Source organism: Sturnira hondurensis, unplaced genomic scaffold (genome assembly GCF_014824575.4).
Source record: "Sturnira hondurensis isolate 20B ecotype Veracruz unplaced genomic scaffold, ASM1482457v3 Scaffold0004152, whole genome shotgun sequence".
In the NCBI taxonomy this organism is placed as follows: domain Eukaryota; kingdom Metazoa; phylum Chordata; class Mammalia; order Chiroptera; family Phyllostomidae; genus Sturnira; species Sturnira hondurensis.
The window spans coordinates 6,135,710-6,151,089 of NW_028076783.1; the positions used below are offsets into that span (position 1 = coordinate 6,135,710).

Below are 15,380 nucleotides of genomic sequence, written 5' to 3' on the forward strand. Positions count from 1 at the left end.
ATTCCTGCCCCTCACAACCGCACACCTTTCTTTCCGCCCAGTTACCGCCGTCCCGACTTCGTGAAACACGTCCTTGCATCAGTAGATGCAGACACCAGAGCCTCCTGCCTCTGCCTACCACTTTGCTCCCGAGACGCCTCTGTGTTGTTGTCTGCGACTGCAGTTCATGGCTACCGTGTCTGAGGTTGGGTTTCCAGTGTCTGGGCTGTTCTCAGTCCCTTTCCTTTCCTTGTCACTATATGATTTCATTTACATAAAGAACAAATCAGGCAAGAGCAGAGAATTTCATATGAAGAGTCGTTGGGACCCTGAATTACATGAAAGGTGAATGACCCGCTTTTTCAGGATCCAAAATTTACATTCTGTTGAATAAATCAGCAAAATACAGAATACAGCTAGTATGATCCCATGAAAACATATCTTTGCACTTATGCAACTATACACATACTCATATTTATTCAAATAACCCCAGCATTCTAGGAGGACCGAGCTGTTGCCAGTGGTCACCTCTGGTGTGTGGGTGGGGCAGGGTGCAGGGTCACATGGGAGGGGTGATGTGGGCAGATGTCTGCATATTTTACTTCTTCCTTTGCTTGCTTATTTACATATTTTCCAATAAGAATTCTTTTTTTTTTTCCTAAAAGTATCAGTGAAAGTCATACTGTCTGAAGAAGAAAGGAATGAGGCTTTGCTTTGGGCTGTGGCAGGCCCCCTCCCCCACCAAGGCTCTCCTCTGCTGTGCTCTGGTGGCTGCAGTCACCCTCGGGGCACAGCAGAGCTGACACGAGGCTGTCCTAATCCTCTCTTGTATGTTTCAGATGCTTTCATGGCTGATTTTCAATTCATAGAAACATGACTTTAAATGACAATGCCCAAATTCAGATGACGCGCTGATGGCAAGCAAGTCTGAGTCAGGCTCTTGGCCCCTGGGACTGCGTGGGGCACAGGGAACATCCAGAGCAAAAGGAAAATGTGCCCGGGGAACCAGACAGATTCCTGACCTCCTCATCTCCCAAAGGGAGGGGTCAGGGAAGAGGCAGCAAGAGGTGAGGTGGACAGGTAGTTCCTGGGCAAAGGGGCCCTGCAGTGATCAGGGGCTTCCCTTCCGGCCTCAACTTCGCTGACCTCCAGTCGCACCCTAGCAGCCCGCTTCTCAGGCTGCATCCACCGCCAGCTGAGGGCAGTAGCTGCGAGAGTGTAATAATAATCTAGTGCTTACTCTGTAGTGTCCGTCACTGTGCTACAACCACCCTGCACAGGGGGCTCTGTCCTTCTCCTCATCTTACAGATGAGGACAGAGGCCCCCAGGTGAGAAGTGGCTGGCAGCGGCAGGAGAGCCATCCCACCCAGTCTGACACCCCGGGCCACACTCTTGACCTCTATACTCTAAGGCAGGTACCGTTATGAGGTGACCCCAGAGTGAGTGGACGCTGCTTGGCCACCCTATGCAGTGGAAAGTGATAGCCACTGGAATAGGACAGTTTCCCTTTGGGCTCTGGCCCTGGACAAGCCCCTTTCCCCCTTTGAGCCAGGACATCCACATCTGTAAAATGGGGCAATACTTCTCTTTTAGGGTTGGACTGAAAATCAGAAATTAGATAGGTGGAGAATCTACTACCAGCCCCAGTGCTGGGACACCCAATAAAAAGCAGCCATCCTCATCCTCATTGTCCTTTCTCTCTTCTTAATGAGCTACTCCTGCTGGAAACTAGGACAAGATCTCCCCCAGGCCCACTCAGAGTGGTGAGCAGAAGGCAGGAAGAAGGGGTCTTTGTAAGTGCCCCACTTGCATCTGTCCTGCAAGGTGCCCCCTTCTTCCCATCTCCATGGCCGCCTCCCTAGTCCAGGCCTTGTCCCTGGAAGGCTTCCTGGTTTCCTACCTTACTCCCCCGCAATCTGCACCCACATAGCAACCATGGAGACCCCTCACTCCCCAGCTCCAGGCCCTCCCCCACTTCCTGAGTGCAGCCCACCCCAACCTGGCCTTCTAAGGAGTCAGCACCTCCTCTAACAGCCCCCTCCCTTCTCCAGAACACCCTGCACCTATGACAAGTCGGCACCTCCCCAGCACATGCTGGTCCACTGGCCGGGAATGCACCCCCCTCACACCCTCTTCCCCTGATGGACTCCCACTCCCCCTCTGAGGCCCTGCTCCAACCCTCTGGGAGGTTCGCACCCAGGGTCCGAGACCCTCCTCTGCCTCACTACCTGTGCTCCTCCAGGCGATGGGCAGGCTCTAGGGAAAAGCACGGTGATCTACTGCCTTACAAATCTTTCTTCCTACTATCTCTTCCTACTCTACGTGGGGTCTGGGCCCCTCTGCCTGGGGCTGTCACATAGTCTGGCACATAGTAGGTACTTAGTGAATATTTAGAACATGAGTAGATAAAGACCAGCTGCATCTCAGGAAAAGGAAAAACTTTCTAAACCCCACATTTGGGGACTACTGAACTTTGTGACCTTTGAGGCCATTTGCAATAGGTATTGTGTGTGAAGGCCCTTTTGAAACTGTGAAGTGCTGTCTGCATATCTCAGCTCTGGGTGTTCTCCGAACTCTGAGACCAGGGTATTGAAGCTTCTGGTCTACAGATCCTCAGACTCCGGAAGGTTGCGGACCCAGCCCTGGGCCACTCTGTTGAAGTTGGGTCTGAGGCGGAGGAGTTCCAAGCCACTGGTGAGCTCCGGGATGAAGGGAGTGCCTGCCCTGGACATGATGTCCCCTGCCAGGGGTCCTCCAAAGGGCATGGGGGTCCTGGGGAGAGAAGAACAGCAGGAGAGGTGGGCTGGGAGAGGCAGCCCACTGACATGGGGGTAATCAGGTGGGGCCCCTCCCTGCCTCTCTCCAGGCCTCAGTTTACCCTTCTGTACAGCAAAGTTGTGTACAAAACCAGGTTTCTCCAGTTCTACCCCTATTTGGGATGTCTTGTTACTCAGAAATAGCAGTGACGGTTTCAGAATTTGAATTGGCTTGTCCTATAAGTAAGCTCCCGGAGACAGTAGGGTCTGGACAGGTTTTCTCCTTTGTCTTGTCCTCTCCCCCGAGAACAACATGGCACCAGCTGCAGAGGAAGAGGTGAGTGAGAAAGAGCCGCGAAACCAGGGGAGTGCGGGTCACAGTGGCCCTGCGCTGCTGACCTGTAAGGCAGGCGAGAAGAAATAATTTGACAACGGGCAGAGTCTCACTCATGCTCCGCTGCTGTGGGGTGGGGGTGGGGCAGGGTGGCGTGGCTCCCTGGGAGGACAATTTAGCAGGACCCTTTAAACCTGCAAATGTGCAGATTCTGTCCACCTGCAAGCGAGTGGCTTTGGGACGCACGTGCACGTGTGCGCAGGGAAGCAGACAGGAGCAGCGACAAGCCAGAGACAAGCCTACTCGCTGTCCGCTGGCAGGGGAATGGACACGATAAATGCAGTACGGCCACATGCCGGGATAGCGCACAGCGGCTTAAAGGCAGCAAAAAAGATCTGCATGTACTAAGTAGAGCTAAAAAGTGTAGTGTTGAGTGAAAAAAGCGAATTACAAAAAAGTGCAAAATACTAAAACGCACACGTGTACACACAAAACAATGCTATCCCCTATGCAGTTGTTTTCCGAGGGCGCACACGGGTGCGCCACGGGAAGATTTGGAACGCGCACTTCGGACTAGTCAGGGCGCTGCCCTCTTCCCTTAGGGTGTCAAATAAACGTGACAACAGCAACACAATAGCCGTCTGGCGTGAATGAGTCAAAATGATACCAATTTTTTGTCAGATCCGCAAAAAATATACTGTGGGGGTATACCACAGAATTTTAGCAATGAGTTTATGGTGCCAGGAGATGAAAAAGGTTGAAAACGGCTGCCCTACAGGTATGCAGCCGCCCCTAGAAAATATTCTGGAAACGTCCATACCCACCTGACAACAGTGTTACTTTTGAGAAGGAAACTGGGACTGGGGACTGTGGACAAGGGAACCCCACCTCTAGTTGTAGTGGCACAGTGTGTTTGCTTTTTCAAGAGACTCTAAGTGTGTGACTTTAAAACAATTTTTTAATTTTAAGGAAAAGAAAAGGGCCCTGGCTGGTGTAGCTCAGTGGATTGAGCGTGGGCTGCGCACCGAATGGTCGCCAGCTCGATTCCCAGGGCACATGCCTGGGTTGCGGGCCAGGTCTCCAGTGGGGGCCACCTGAGAGGCAACCACACATTGATGTTTCTCCTTCTCTTTTTCCCTCCCTTCCTCTCTCTCTAAAAATAAATAAAATCTCTTTTAAAAAGAAAGAAAAAGAAAAAACACTGCGTATAGGATGTTTCCCCCATAGCCTGGGATCAATGGGAAGAGGAGAGTGCTTGTCCCTGGGGTAGAAAAGCGAACCTGGGGCCAGAACCTGGGCTCCAGCCAGGGCAGAGCTTCTGCCTGGACCACCCCAGCTGTGGCAGCAACAGCCAGGCCCCGTGGGGACAGGCTGGGAAGGTTTTAAGCCTCACAGTCAGGCCCTTGACTGGGAGCCCAGAACCCTGGCTCCTGAGCCCAGCTTGGCCACCAACACTGCTGTTCCTTCTCACGCTGCCTCAGCTGGCCCTTCCACCCCAGAATGATCTGGGCTCAGGGGGTCCCCATGCTGGTGAGGATGTGCCTCAGGCTGTCACAGGAAGTGTCAGATGGATGGGGCTGCAACCTGAGCTGGCCAGCCTGGAAGCTGGCTGTCAAGGCCGAATGTCTGCTGAGTGTTTTAAATAGCTGGGCAGGCAGGGTCTGCGGGCCCCAGGAGGTGAGAGAGCACAGTCCTGGCTGGCAGGAAACCCCAGGACATCTGCCAGTGGCTCCTGGCTCCCACAGTGCTGGGGGGGGGGGGCAGGGGGTGCGGGGTAGGGCGGCGGGGAGGCACGGGACACAATTCTTTCCGTCAGGGCCCTCCTTGGCTTTGAGGACAGTCACATTCAGCCCCCCAGCAGCCTTTTCTCAAAGCCCCTCCCCGCCAGTTCCTGCAGCCCTCCCTCTAAGGCTTGCTCCCCAGGCCTAGCCAGGCCTGCCCCTGCCACCCCCCACCTCCCATAGCCTTTGTGAGAGACACGGTCTGCTTGCGTGGTCTGAGCAGGTGCCCGGGGGGCTGGACCTCGAGAGGCCTCCTCCCCGCAGACCCCCCGCACTCACATGCACTGTGGGAGGGCATGTTTCAGGGACCGTGTCAGGCTGAGGAGGCCAATCGCAACCGAAGTCCATGTCCCAGGCCAAGGCCCTCCTCCAGTGCTGAGTTCCTGTCTTGGCTGCTATGATTTGTTTTGGGGCTCTCAGGGCAAAATGTTAAATATGTCCCTTTGTTCCCCATTAGCTTTTCCAGCTAGCATTTCAACCTGTAAACAACAATAGCCACTATTGTTTATTGAGAGCTTATTACTCACCAGAAACTTTGCCCATGGCTTCTCACACCGCCCTCACAACAATCTTATGAAGTAGGTACTGTAGTAGTCTCATTTTACGGATGGGGAAATGGAGGCTCAGAGAGGTTGAGTCACTTTCCCAAGGTCACACAGCTGGCTGAGGAGCCTGAATTTAAGCCCACATGGAGGCCCCATGCTCTAAACAGCACAAACCACTCCACTGTGGCCCTCACTCCCCGCTTTGGGGCAGCTTCCACGCTGCTTCCCAGATCACTGATGAAAATGAGGAAAAGGCTGAGCTCTCCAGGACTGGTGAGATCTGGGGCCCCCACCAGGGAAGGATGTGCCCCTCGATGTACCTCGTCTCTCACGTGAGAAGAGGTACAAGAAGCCAGGCTCTGAGGCAGGCCGTCCAGACTTGGGCCCCAGCCCTGCCCTGCTTCCTTGCTTCGGAACCTCGGGCAGGTTGCGGATATGCCTGAGCTGGTCTCTTCACAGGTGGAATAGGAAAAACTGTAGCACCACCCCGCCCTGTGGTGCCGAGGATCCAACGGGGTGTGTGACACTTTCCCGTACATTTATTGAGCACCTACTCTGTGCTGAGGCAAGAGTTCTAGCAAGAGCTCAATAAACGTTTACGACGCGTTCAGATACAGCCTGGCCTGCAGCAAGTGCTCAGGAAATGCAGCCCCTGTAGTGCCCTGACTAGCACCTGCGCACCCTCCTGTGGTCTCTCCACACTGCCCACCGACTTACTTGTTGAAATTTCGATACTCTGCAGGGCCAGGGGTGTGACTTCGGCCATCTCTCTGGTAGTCCCGGCAGCTGACGAACTCCTGCCATGGGCAGTGGTAGCCCTTGGGGATGACCGTGCAGTTGAACTTCTCTGGTGGGACGCTCTTGAGTGGCTCAGCATAGCCTGGAGGTGGAGCAGGGCGTGTGGCTTCCTTTCCTCCTGGGACCCCACTCCCTCCGCCCACCCCTCGGATGCGTTTAGGGGAGGGAAGACTGAAACTGGGCAAGGGGAAGCAGCTCGGGGTGGAATGTGACACCCAAAGTTGTTCCAGCGAAGGATACCCTCCCCCATCCCTGGAAAAAAGGACTGGAGCAGGGGAATCACGAGTTGGGGCACAGATCCCAGTTTCCACGGGGACTGGAGTTCGCTGTGTGACCTGGGGCACCGCGCTGCTCCTGTTTAGTCTTGTGTTAGGTCCGTGGCCAATGTGTGTTTGGGAAGGGAAGGGGGCAGACTAGTCACTCTCTGAGTTCTCTTCTTGACCCGCTGTGGAGCACGCCCACCCCACCCTGCTGTCGCTTCTGGTCTTGGGCCACTCACCTGGTGCCAGGGCGCTGGGGCTAGGGGCGTGCTCAGCCTGGGAAGCTGCAGGCTGGGCGTCTTCGGGGTCCCCAGGGGAGGCCGGGAAGATGTGGAGCTCCGAGCGGTAGTTCTGATCCTCCGAGCAGTTAGCAACCTGGGCACAGGGTGGGTGCTGAGAGGCGATGGATAACGGCCTTGGAGTCGCTAGGTCCCATCCCCAGGTCCTCCTGCTGTGGGTCTCCCTCTGTCCTCACCTTCCCCTGCTGCTCTGTTCCTGTCACCTTCCCCTTGGTGCTTCCCGCTACAGTCTGTGCAGGGTGAGTAGCAAATAAACAGCAGGGAAGCCAGCTTGGCAGGGGGCCAGGGACCACCCTTCACTGAACAGAGGGGGGCGCCTGATCCTAGCACCCCGCTCCCAGGGTTTTGAGAGGTATGAGTTAATAGTGCAGAGCCCTAAACCTGGTGCCTGGGACGGAGTGATGCTCTATATACATTAGTTGCTATTATAATGTTAACTCTGGGCGCATAACCTCCCTGAACTTCAGTTTCCTTCTCTGTAAGACGGAGATGCTAATAATATCACTTTTTGAGCAGAAAAGAGCTTATAACACGTAAAGAGAATAACTAGCAGTGTCTTAGGCATGTAGGAAAAGTAGGCATTCTGTCATCTCTATTGCTCTGCCATATGACTCCTTCTCAGTGGCTGCCGCCCCACCCACAAATTGGGTGGAGCAGGGATGAACTGCCCTGTGCCCATCAGAAGTGCCTGAAGCTGCCTGCTGCCTTTCTGAAGCCCGAGGAAAAACCATCCTTCACCTCCTTTCTGTTCCACAGCCTTTTCCTCCTTCTGGTGACAAAAAAAGAAAAAGGCATTCTGTGTTTCCTGTCTTAGATCAAGTCTAATCTAAATCTTGCTTGTTGCACATTCAGCCCAAGCACAGGACCACTCGTCAGCACTGTTTGCAGGAGCCAGGGCCCCTTCGCTCCAAAGCTGTTTCTGCCCGCTCCGCTTTGTGTTTTGTATCCGGAGCGAGGCACTTGAAGAGGTGACAGTTTCCTGGGATTGCACAGCAAGGCAGGGGCCCAGTCTGATGGGAACGTCACAGCCTCCCCTAGCTGAAGCCTGAGGGACTCCCCAAGGGCCCAGGTCCTCCTCTGGCTCCCTGTTTGGGTTTAGGCAAACCACTGGCCTTCTCTGGACCTCAGTTTCCCTGTGAGCACAGTGGAACTTACCGGGTGCTGGCTGGCCGCAAACTCAAAGGTGAATTTCTGCACACGGCGCTGCCTCTTCTGGAAGAGGAGGGACCCCGGGTTGTTGCGCAGCGACAGCTCCTCCATCATTAAGTCCTGGGGCACGCTCAGCTTCTTGCCCAAGTCCAGCAAAGGCGCTGCGGGGGGAGGCCAGAGGGAGCTCTTACTGCCTAACACTCAGGTCACTGGGAGCCACCTCTGAGGGGACCTCCTCACAGCACTCTCCGCTGTGTATGAGAATCACAGCTTCTCCCCCCACGGGCTAGCACCGAGTGTCATCATTCAGGGGACTGCCCACCTGGGGGGCAGAAATGACGCCTCAGAGTTTAATTTGCCTGTTTGGCACTCAGTGAAATTGAACGCCGTTTCACGGGCTCTTTGGCCGTTTGTATTTCTTTATTCCATGCATTTCCTGGGCAGCTCTTTGCCCACAGAGGTGGAGGTAGTGCGAAATGGTCAGATTCTAGGTATCTTTTAAAGGTGGGCCATGGGTGGGGGCGTGAGAGAGAGCAGGGTGGAGGATGCTGGCAGACTTTCTGGCCTGAGCCACTGGAAGGACGGAGTGGCGACTCCCGGAGATGGGGAGCGTCTGGAGGAGAAGGGGTGGGAGAGCCAGGGGTTCAGTTCTACACGTGTTCCTTTAACTTTGAAATAGCCTTTTATGATTATAAAACATTATATATGTGCATTGAAGAAAGTTAGAAAATACAGATACAAGCCCTGGCTGGTGTAGCACAGTGGCCTGAGTGCGGGCCTGCAAACCAGAGTACTGCTGTTCGATTCCCAGTCAGGGCATATGCCTGGGTTGCAGGCCAGTTCCTGGCAGAGGACGCGTGAGAGGCAGCCATACATTTCTCTCTCTCTCTCCTTCCCTTCCCCTCTAAAGATAAATAAATAAAAATAAAGAAAATACAGATATAAGAGAAAGAAAAATGCCATTTTATACCACTCAGAGATTGCCACTATTAATGTCTTAGTATACATCCTTTGATGTCTTTTTTTATGACTATATGTTCATATGTGAGTTTTTAACTGAAATGAAATCATAGCCTGCATGCTTTGTAGCTTTTTTAATCAACTGAAGATCTTCACCTTTCCAAGTGAACAAGTTTTTGTTTTCTATAATGCTTACTCCATACTCCGAGCCCCTGATCTTCTCCAAAGTTGGGTATATAACCGAGTGGGGAGTCTCGTGTCCCTGGGAGCAGGCTGACCTGAGGTAGAGATCGGGGCATCGTGAGCTGTTTTCAGTGAAGAGCATCGCACTTCTTTCTTCTCTTACAGTTAGGACCATAGTGGGTTTACATCCTGGGGCCACCAACATTTAGACGGAGAAAGTGAGACTCCAGACCTGGGGGCCAAGCAGGAGCACCCAGCGAGGCAGAAGGAAATCTAGGGTGTGGTGCCCTGGAACCCGAATGACGAGCGCGTTTCGGGGAGGCAGGGGACCCACGGAGTCAGGAGCTGCTGGTGTGTGGGGTGAGATGAGCTCTACATCGGTCACGATCTTTACTAACGTGGTTACTCTTGGTGATCCTCACAGAAGCAGTTGCTGGGGAGTGTTTGGGTGTACAGGTCTTATTGGAAAGAGTTCCAGCAAAAATGGACGGAGGAGCAATTTGGCCACACCACGAGGGAGCAATGAGCCACATCTAGGAGGTGGAACCTTCTACGGGCGGCTGGCCTGGCTCCTTCAAAGGAGTGAATGCCATGGGAAAATAAGTGAAGGTTGTTTTAGATTAAAGGGGACTTAGGAGACATAGCAACCAAATAAAAACAGTGGCCCTTGTTTTGATCTTCACTAACAAAATAGAAAATTGGAGACGGCTGACTCTGAGACTGGTTATTAGGCAATATTCTATCAATATTGATAATTCTGTCCCTCCATGTACTACTATCTCTGTGGCATGCAGGGAAATGTCCTTTTAATACTTGTGATGGATTCAGAAGTATTCAGAGCATGAAATGACATGCAATTTTGGATTTGCTTTGGATTCCAGGAATAAAAGGAGGGCCATGGGGATTTGCACTCTGTACTTTTACGTGTGTTTGGAAGTCACCTTGATAAGGCATTGAAAAGAGAGGAAGAGGAGGGGAAGAAAGTAGAGACAGCTGCTTTGAGGGGCTGTGCTCCACGTGGCTTTGGAAGAAGGTAGGTGTGGAATCAAGAAGGATATTTGTTTGCTTGTGTGCTTGTTTCTAAAGAGGGAAAAATAGCAGCGTGTTTGTGAGCTGATGGGAAAACTTAACGCGCAATGTACAGAGAGGAGCTCTTGAGCTGGGGAAAGGGGGGCGGCATCTGGTGCCCACCTAGAAGGGCAGGCTTCAGACAGGGGCGAGGAGATTCACCTACTCCATCAAGAAGGAAACTGAGAATGTGGCCTGGGGACAGGCAAGTGGACGGACGTGAAGGAGGCAGCCTGCAGATGTTCCCTTTTGGTGACTGGAGTTTCCTCAGTGAAAGAAGGAAGGTCATTCGCTGAGAGTGAAGATGGAGGAGGAGATACTGGATGCTTGAGGAGAGAGGTTGACAAGGCTGCCTGACAGCAGTGTGACAAGGGGCCAGGTCAGAGAGATGGGTGCGGTCACCAGGCGGACCTGAGGCTGTTCAGGGTCTGTGACTCAGTCCATTCAAGGCTGGACTCCTACATGGTCTTTTTAAAACAGAGGTTAAGGGTTTTTTTTTTCATTCTTTGAGCAAAATTAGAGAGAGCACCATCTACATGTTGAGGGCAGAGAGAAATCTACTGTAGGTCCAAAGGGGGGAAAGCGAGTTTCAGAATTTGTATTCTGAGGTTCCACTCATATTTTTTATTTTATTTATTTTTAAAAGTACTTTCCTTTTTTAAAAAAAATATTTTATTTATTTTTAGAGAGAGGAGAAGGGAGAGAGAAAGAGAAGAAGAGAAACATCAATGCGTGGTTGCCTCCCAGGCGTACCCACCGGGACCTGGCCCGCAACCCAGGCATGTGTCCTGACTGGGAATCCAATCAGAGGCCCCTTGGTTCACAGGCCCACACTCAATCCATTGAGCCTCACCAGCCAGGACCCACTTGTATATTTTATCTTACTTTTATTGATTTTTAAGGTTTTATTTATTTATCTTTAGAGGGAAAGGGAAGGAGAGAGGGAGAGAAATATCTCTCCCTCTTGGGCCTGTGGGCCCACTCATATATTAAAAAATATATATACATGCTCATGCATGCATTGAAAAACCCACAGGGAGATAGATATACCTAATATTAGTAGTGATAGTTTGTGGGACATAGGAAGGGGGAAGTCTGGAAATTGCACTGTTTTTTTTTCTTTTTTTAACAAGAAAATGTATTGCACATGTAAAAATATAAGAGACTATACATAAATACATAACAATAATGGTGTTTTTATTATTATTCCTCTACAATGAGTAGCAAAGCTGTGAGTTTTTTTCCCTCTTTCTAGTTTTCTTTAGTTTCAAAATTGTCTTTAATTATTACGCTAGCCATAGTCAGCAGTTGACATACTTCCAGTCTGCCATAAATGATGTGTGTCACTATTTGGGGGTCTGGTGAATTACTTAGGCCCCAGAAGAGGGAATGCAGGGCCCAGTTCTTCTAGTTAGAACATCAGCACTTCACAAAGTTTGTGTGTTTCAGCACACGAAATCATGGAATAAGAAAAAGAGACTTGACTCCAACAAAAGGAGGCAAGAACATACAAAATTGGTTAAAAGGATGACTCACATATAAAGCCACTCAACATGATTAAGTGCTTCTTAGGAGGCCAACCCTAGCAGCGGTCTTGGGTGAGGGTTCATCAGAGCACGGTTCACGGCCCCCAGCGCCCACCTCCTCAGGACCCCCAACACCCTCCCAGGGGAGTCACCTGGGCGCTTGTCTGAAAGCCAAATGAATGGCTCCTTCGCCAGGGCCACTGAATCAGAATCCCTGGGGTGTGATCACTTCATAAGTTGCTTAAAATGCTGCAAATCCGCATTTTAAGCAGCTCCATGTCACTATGATTCACATGAAAGTTTAAGAGGCCGGACTTAGTTGAATTTGTTTTTAAAATACTTGAAATGCTCTAAAGTAGGCCAAATAAACAGACTTTAAAATTATGACAAGAGCTCTGAAAGAGGTCTTATAAAGTTGATAAACATGTATTTTAGATGATGCATTCATTGGATGAGTCGGCTTTTAAATGAACTGGTGTGAGTTTGGTTGGGTAGCCTGCTCTCACCACCCTGCCCCACTCTCCCTCACCCCTGTCTCCTGGCACAGGGGCTCCGTGGGGCACACGGTTTCAATAAGCAAGGACAAGCGTGTGGGGAGCATGGGGCTCCAGTTCAGGCTGGATCTGGGACCGGAGCCTGCAGAACTCCGTTTGGGACTGAGATAAGGACAAAGCTGGGGCCAGGCCTGGTCTGGGGCCCAGGCGGCAGATTTCCCAGGCACTCCCTTGGGGCTGACCTGGAACTCACACCTGTTTTTGTGGGCCTGGGGCCAGAAGGCCCGAGTGGCTGCAATCTGGGACCAAGGAAGGATGAGGTCTGAGGAACGCGCGAGGGCTGGGTCCACCTTACCTGGTCCAGCCTGGTCTCCCAGGGCAGCCATCACTGGCTCCTTCTGCTCCTTGGGGATCATCCTATAGGTGAGATGATCCATGAATGGGCCAGGCCGCCTCCATTGCCCTCCCAGACCTCCTCCAAGTCCCCGGCCCATCGGACTCCAGCCCACCCCAAAGCCTTAGGCAAGGGCTGTCTGAGCTGGAAGGGCCTTCAGGGCCTCTCTGTGCAGAGGAGGAGGCTGAGGTCTGGGAGGGTGGTGGGGGGGATGCTCAATCTTTCTTACACTAGAGAAACGCTCTCTCTTTAGGGGTAACAATAGCTGGGGTGCTAAGGGTGGGGAAGGTGAGGGTCTCCAACTTTTCTTCTGCTGACTCGGGAGCTTTGATCAGTGGCTGAAAGAGGTGGGGGGGCACGGGGTCTGGGTGGGTAGGCTGGGGTGACATGGTGGTCTGCAAGTCTGGCCCTCCCCTGCTGTCCCCAGTACTTGGCGCTAAGACATGAGAGCACAGGCTGATCCAAGGAAGCTGGGAAAACCATCACCCACTTCCTCTGCTTGGAGCTAACTTTCATGATGCTCTCTTTTATTTTAATAATATTTTTATTTTTATTTTAAAATATATTTTATTTATTTATTTTTAGAGAGAGGGGATGGGAAGGAGAAAGAGTGGGAGAGAGACATCAATGTGTGGTTGCCTCTCATGTGTCCCCTACTGGGGACCTGGCCTGCAACCCAGGCATGCGCCCTGACTGGGAATCGAACAGGCGACCCTTTGTTCACAGGCCCGTGCTCAATCCACTGAGCTATACCAGCCAGGGAAATATTTTTATTTTAAAATTATAGTTGACATATAATATTATAGAGTGATTAGGCATTTATAAAACTTATGAAGTGATCGCCCCAATAATTCTAGCACCCCATGGTGCTCTCTTCTTCCTCACCCCTCTCTTTCCCCTTCTCCGTGTCCCCACTTGTATCTCCTGGCACTTTCCAGGAAATTTACCAAAAAAATAAGGTCTGGAGTCCCACCAAGCCCCTGAAGGCCCTGGTCCAAATCCCCTAACTTGTCCCCCAAAGAGAAGACAGATCCCGTGGGCCCCCTGACCAACTACAGACCCCTGTGCCCGTCTGCTTTGCTTCCAGGTTTATCCCATGTTCCTTCCTTTAGAAAGACAGTCTGCCTCCATCTGTTCCCCTGACACCTGCTCCCAGCCTAGATCAGTGGGCGCGGAGCTGGGTGACCTGGCATCTGATCGGTGTTCTGACTCCTTCTGTAATTGGTGTGAGCAAGTTGCTTCCCAGCTCTGTGACTCAGTTCCCCCATCTGTAATACAGGGGGTCGGGCTAGATCGTGGGGATCCATGGATGGGCTTCAAGAGCATCCACAAGTTGCCCTGGCGGGTGTAGTTCAGTGGATTGAGCACAGACCTGTGAACCAGAGGATCGCGGTTTGATTCCCAGTCAGGGCACATGCCTGGGTTGCAGGCCGGTTCCCTGCAGGCCAACTCCCAGCAGGGGACGCACGAAAGGCAACCATACACCATGCATTGATGTTTCTCTCCCTCTCTCCTTCCCATCTAAGGATAAATAAATAAATAAAATCTTAAAAAAAAAAGAGAGCATCCACAAGCCCCTTAAACTGGATGCAAACATGCTGCATGAGTTAAGGGTGAAGGCTTAGGGTGAAGGCTTAGGGTGAAGGCCACGAGGCAGCTAAGAATGCTCCAGCTATGAGCACCAGGGCTGCGCAGTCTGCAGATCTGCTACTTAATGGATATCGTCCCCCAACACACACCGAAAGTCACAGACACTCAGACGGGTAGGATCCTGCTTCCCTCCACTACCTAAAGATTTTGGAGTCCTAAGCAGAGCCATTACCTATTCCCACCCCGAATCCTAGCCACCTCTGCCCCATTTAACCTGGAGTAACCTGGGGCTTAGATTCCCTCCTGCCCCACCCAGCTCAGGACTCAGGTTTCTGCAAGGCCTCATGCTCCCCAGACCCTCTGCAGGGCCTTTCCTCTGTTCACTGTGATAGAAAGGGCCTCTGCGGATTGGCTCATCCCTCCGCCCACTCCCCACAGCTCCGCAAGTTCCCCTCGGATGGTGGTACCTGAAAGGTGAGACCACAGTGGCAGAGAGAGTGTGAGACCCTCAAGATTAACACCTCTGTTGGGAAGCTGCGAGTGGAGTGGTCCGTGTTCCTACCGCGGTCAGGCGGTCAGTGAGCGGAGCGTGCCCTGCAGTCAGCCCCAGCCTCAGCTGGCGAGAATCCTTCCTGCCTTGTCGTGGCTCACAGCCTTATTTCGGGCTGCAACAGGATCCAGGGACAGATGCTAAAAGCACCAGGCCCCAGGGAAGACAGGTGCCCCAGCAGCAGGCCCTTGCCGACAGAAGGGTTTGGTGCACGTGTACACACACACGTTCATTTGCACACACCAAAGTCACCTGGAAATGCTGAGAGTCTCCAGTCACTTGAGCCAGCTAATTGTATCCTTAGTGTCTAGAGAGGGACCTGATAGGATCACCATAGATATTTGTTGGAGGGATGGATGGATGGATGAATTGTCCTTCAATATCTTTGCTTGACTTACGTATTCTTTCTTTTCTGCCTTCACTTCTTCCTTCTTCTTTCCCTCTTTCCTCTCTCTCTTTCTCCACCTTCTCCCATTCTCTGAGCCTCTCTCTTTGGACTGAAAATAAAATGAAGCAGGACTCTGTGCTGAACTCAGCCGGCCCGAGTCAGGCCCGTAAATAAGCCTTTGAGATGATGCATCATGGGAAATGCTCAGGGAGCATCCAGGGGAGGGTGCCATCAGCTTGGCCCGGGGGTGGGGAAGGCTTCCCAGAGGAGGAGACATTTGAGCTGGGCCTTGAAGGCTGAGTGGGAGTTAACTGGGCAGAGAAAG

General features: G+C 52.1%; 1 protein-coding gene across 4 annotated transcripts; it reads right to left on the reverse strand.

Moving 5' to 3' along the window:
* Nucleotides 1-94: 94 nt before the first annotated feature.
* MYOZ3 (myozenin 3) lies at nt 95-15,101 on the reverse strand. 4 transcript variants are annotated; one of them, XR_005066312.1, is made up of 8 exons: nt 14,585-15,031; nt 12,489-12,550; nt 7,909-8,063; nt 6,694-6,829; nt 6,114-6,276; nt 1,169-2,752; nt 582-583; nt 95-104 (listed from the first exon to the last, which is right to left on the reverse strand). XR_005066312.1 is itself a non-coding variant. In XM_037044887.1 (6 exons), the coding sequence occupies exons 2-6, from the start codon at nt 12,547-12,549 to the stop codon at nt 2,584-2,586; spliced, it is 684 nt and encodes a 227-aa protein (XP_036900782.1). In that variant the 5' UTR covers nt 12,550; nt 15,066-15,101; the 3' UTR covers nt 598-2,583. The 4 variants fall into 4 exon arrangements, 3 of the variants coding, with proteins under 3 accessions (XP_036900782.1, XP_036900783.1, XP_036900781.1); XM_037044887.1 differs by lacking the exons at nt 95-104; nt 582-583; nt 14,585-15,031 and adding an exon at nt 15,066-15,101 and having other exon boundaries at nt 598-2,752; XM_037044888.1 differs by lacking the exons at nt 95-104; nt 582-583 and having other exon boundaries at nt 598-2,752; nt 14,680-15,031.
* Nucleotides 15,102-15,380: the final 279 nt, after the last annotated feature.